We start from the raw sequence: 4,913 nt of genomic DNA, 5'->3' as shown, positions 1-4,913 counted from the left end.
AAAAAAAAAAAAAAAAAAAAAAAAATAAAAAAATATATAATTTTTTTTTTTTTTTTTTTTTAAATAAAAATTAAAAAAAAAAAAAAAATTATTTTTTTTTTTTTTTTTTTTTTTTTTTTTTTTTTTTTTTTTTTACTTGGCATAATAGCTAGTTGTTAAAGTTACGGCTATAAGAATTACAAATATTGTCAGGTACATCAATTTAATACTAAAGGATAAGGGATTAAAGGAATAATAAAATGTACTTATATAACAAATACAACTGAAATATATTAATGCACACGTTTTGGACTCATTAAAATTAGTAAAAAAAGGTATTAAGAAAATGCTTGTAATTAATTTTCCAATTAAAAAGACGTCAAAAACGTTGTAATGATTTAAAAGTACATATAAATCATTTATATTAAAAATGCGATCATTTAAAGAATAAACAATATCAATCATTCCAAAAAATATATTTACCAAACAATTGAGGATGGAAAATATATGTAACATTTTTATTCTTTTAAAATTTTTGATTATCATTGATGGTAAACAAAATATAATGTTAATAATTAATTGTAAAGATATTCTTATGTAAGTAAAGGGAATGTATTTATTCTTGTCCATGAAATGATTTAATGGAAACTTAGTCTTTGAATTTTCTTCTTTTTTCAACACGTTTGAGTATTTAGCTTGATCACTATTTATTTCAAATAAGAAATAAAACATATGCATTTGTAAATAAATTAATAATACATTCAATATGTATAACAACAAATTTAAAGCCCATGTGCTTTTATAATAATTGAATAAAACTGTTTTTACCCAATAATTATACCATTTCATAAAATTCTTATATTTTAATATATATTCCAATTCATTATCCTGTATATTATTTTTCCATTGAGATGTATACAATATATCATTATATCGTTTCCAATATTTCTCTTTCTTGTCAATTTTTTTATACCATGTTTTTATTTTTATCCATATGATATTAAATAACTTTATACATAAAAAAGCATTTTTTATATTATACGAAAATTTGTGCTTTTCTATATTATGAGGTTTCTTTTTATAATTTATGGGAATACAATCGTAAAATTCAAAAAAATATTTTTTATATATACTTAAGTGAGATTCTTTACTTTTTCTTTTATTCAATGATAAGTTAGAAATATATTTACACGTACCTTTCTTCTTACTAAGAATGCCATCAAAATGTTTTTTACTCGTACATTTTTTACATAATGAGAAATGATGATTTCCTATTGAATCTTCTGTGCGTTCCTTTTTCTTCCCCTCACAGGTATCTCTCGAATTAAACTTCTTATTTTGTATGTTTTCTTTTATTCTTTTTTGTTCTCTATTATTGTGATCAAAAGTGGGAATGCCCCCTTGGATAGAAGTTGTGTCTCTATTATATAGTCTATCATTGGACATATCATTTATTCCTGCCTGTATTCCATAATTTTCTGCATTTGTTTTTTTCTTTTTCTCATTTTTGAGAGATCCTTGATATGAACCATTTAAAAAATCATTCATACTTGAAATACTATCTAAGGAATGTTTATTTTTGTTACGTGAATTATTCGTTAATTTTATAAATGATTCTTTTTTTGGTAAAACTATGTTATCATACATACAAATGATATTCTTTTTATTCATTTTTTTATTTTTCGCATCAGAAATGGAAAATGATGAACAAGAGGATGTATTGTATTTGTTCGATTCTATTTCATTATCTTGGATATTATCTGTATTTACTGATTTATCCAATCCATCATCTACATAAAAGGCATTATTTGAAAATAACAAATTTTCATTGGATTCTTCAGAAAATAATGTATTTTGTGTTTTAACAGATTTATTTATTTGAAATTTAGAAATTTTCCTATGTATCATATCATCGTGTTCTTGTACATTTGAATAAAAATGTTGTATATAGCTAGTTCTCCTTTTTATATTCACATCCGAATGTCCATTTTCACTTTCATTTTCATTTACACTTTCACTTGCATATTCATTTTCGCTTTGGCTTTCATTATTTTCCATATTATCTGAATAGATTGAATAAAATACTCTCTTATCATTTCCACATTTAAGAATTAAAGCATCATAATGACTATTTTCATTTATAGAATATAACTTTGATGTACATATTCTTCTTTTTTCTGTTGCTGTTATTAATTTAGAATTTCGAACATCAAACGTTTTATCTTGAGATATTTTTTTTTCATGGTTCATAAAATATTTAATACTACTACCACTACTACTATTATTATAATTATAATTGTAAAAATATTTTTTTTTTAAAATAGGGCAATTTCTTAATATAGATGTTTTCAGGTGAAAACAGTTCAATTTTGTATATTCATTTTTACTTCTTGATTTTGTATCATATATACTAGTATTGTTTGTTTTTAGTGTACTTTTGATAGAACTCATATTTATAACTCCTTTGCCATAACTTACGCCATCTGTAGTTAAGTTTGAATTATTATTAAAAATAGTAAAGAAATTATAATAACTATTAATTTTTATACACGTATCATTTTTTAAATACGTAGAGAGATCATTCAAATTGTGTCTTTCTAAAACATATAACGGTATTATTTTAGATTGTTTAACTTTCCCATTCTTATCAAAATATATGTAATTAATCTTGTTTTTTAATTCTTCAGATAATAATATATTTCTTTTACGATTACATTTTCCAGGACCACTACGTAATAAAGAAAAATGTTTCTGAACAATTTTTTTCTTATATGTTTCTCCGTAATCCTCATTATTTAAAGCATCTAGTTTTTTATTTACAATTTTATTATTAAACCTTTTAAAGTTAGAATGACTATAAAGTGTATTATTATCCTTATGAGAAGAGGAACTATTATTTTGTGAAATATAATCATTATTTTGTGGAGATAAATATTTATCATAAGAAGTAACATGTTTATTTATTTCATTATTATTATTATTATTATTACTATTATCAATATAAATAGATGAATTATCTTTTAGTGATATATTTGTTTCATTCTTTTTAAGTTTTTCCTTTTTTTTTTTATTTTTGCTATATATATAATTTTCATTACATAAATCTCTATTATCTATTTCTATATTTGATTCCACATTTAAGTTTTCTTCATTATCACATCTTATTACATTCCTTGAATTATCATCATTAATTTTATTTTCTTCTGCATTCATTTTTTTTAAAGAACACATTTCTATATCTTCTGAATCATTTTCTACATTTACTTTAAATTCGTTATTACTATAATAGTTAATATCACTGATATCCATGGGAGTATCATATTGAACATTAGTAGTTTCATCATAATAATCTTCAAGATTTATTTTACTTTTGTTTATTGTCTTGATTTTTTTTATGCCATCCTTTACTTCATTTTCAAATAGATAATTGCCTAAAAAAAAAAAAATATACATATATATATATATATATATATATATATATACATATGGGGGGGGGTTGTGTTCATTTCAGATGAATATATTTCACCCTTCAATAATTTTTCTTCTAACCTAATATGTCCACACTGATTTTGTTCTGCTGATAATATATCAAATTGTTTCTTATTAAAATAGCTTTTTTCTCCAGTTCATGGAAATATGGTTCTATGTTGTCAAGGGCCCTTAGTGGTTTTCTCTTTATGTAAAATATATGTTTAGCTAATATATATAATGCTATATGAATTGCAATACATATTATAGTATGAACAAGCAGAAGGAGAGTAAAGCAAATGATTATATTGTAATTTGGTAAATTATGATAGAAACTTAAAAATCCTGTAATTAGTGTAATATTACAAATAAGTAATAATTTTCTTATATGAATCGATGTAACTAAACTTAAAATGTAAGTGAAATAAATTAATTTTGTCCATGATAATGAAGATGTAAACAATAGAGAAGATGATAAAGGAAGAATAATTATATATAAAATAAATAAATAATGAATAGATATAATTGGTTTTCCAGAAGTATTTTCCGAAAACACTTCTGCTATTTTTAATAGTGCTAAATGCAAACAAAAAAAAAAACACCAAATTATTTGAGAAAGTCTTTCTTTAAGGGTTATAACTTCAAAGGTATTTATTCCATCCAATAAAAAAAAAGAAATTTCCAGAAACATTAACAAGGTTAAAGTGTATATAGAATTTATTAAAAATAAATTCATTTCATTTGGAAATTTCTTATGATATTTTTTCATTTTATATTTTTTTCTTATTTTCTGTATTTATGTAACCAATAAAAATCAAACTTTATCTTATAGGAAAGTAATTATTATTATTCTTTTTTTTTTTTAAATAAAAAACATATAAAGGAACATATGTATAATGAAATTTTATGTGCATCATACAAAACGGAGCATTACAAAATTTTGAGTTATTGCACCAATGAAGAGGTAAATCACTAGATAAAATATTTGAATTTCCTAAATTTTTTCCATATAGAATAAAAAATATAATCATGACATATTTTTTTAAATGTAAGAGAAAGGAATAAGATATAGAAAACTACATATATATATACATATATTTTTTTTTTTTTTTTTTTTTTTCTGAACAGCTATTTTAAAAAAGTAAAATGGCTGTATTCCGTTCATGTCAAATATATACATATCAATCTCTAAAGATATAAAACTAAGAAGTGAAATATATATATATATATATATATATATTTACATTTATGTATAAATTATATATACATTTTTATTTTGGTAGTAGGATAAATCATGCTAATTGTTATATTTAGGTATAACTAGCCATTTCATAATTTGCAAAAAAAAAAAAAAAAAAAAAAAAAAAAAAAACTTTTAAATAAAAAAAAAAAAAAAAACTTAAAAAAATAAAAAAAAAAAAAAAAAAAAAATTTAAATAAAATAAAAAAAAAAAAAAAAATTATAA

General features: G+C 21.1%; 1 protein-coding gene across 1 annotated transcript in view; it reads right to left on the bottom strand.

Annotated features, from left to right (window-relative positions):
- PRSY57_0924600 (putative membrane protein) overlaps positions 1-4,216 on the bottom strand; it is a gene marked incomplete at both ends in the record, with an annotated part of 4,988 nt that extends 772 nt beyond the window's left edge. Inside the window, 2 exons of the mRNA XM_012907485.2 lie at positions 137-3,410; positions 3,529-4,216. Coding sequence (XP_012762939.2) covers positions 137-3,410; positions 3,529-4,216 — 3,962 coding nt within the window. The remainder of the gene's footprint in view (positions 1-136; positions 3,411-3,528) is intronic.
- Between the last annotated feature and the right edge of the window lie 697 nt (positions 4,217-4,913).

The sequence above is a fragment of the Plasmodium reichenowi genome, chromosome 9, assembly GCF_001601855.1.
Source record: "Plasmodium reichenowi strain SY57 chromosome 9, whole genome shotgun sequence".
Classification (NCBI taxonomy): domain Eukaryota; phylum Apicomplexa; class Aconoidasida; order Haemosporida; family Plasmodiidae; genus Plasmodium; species Plasmodium reichenowi.
This window is presented reverse-complemented; position numbering and strand designations above follow the sequence as displayed.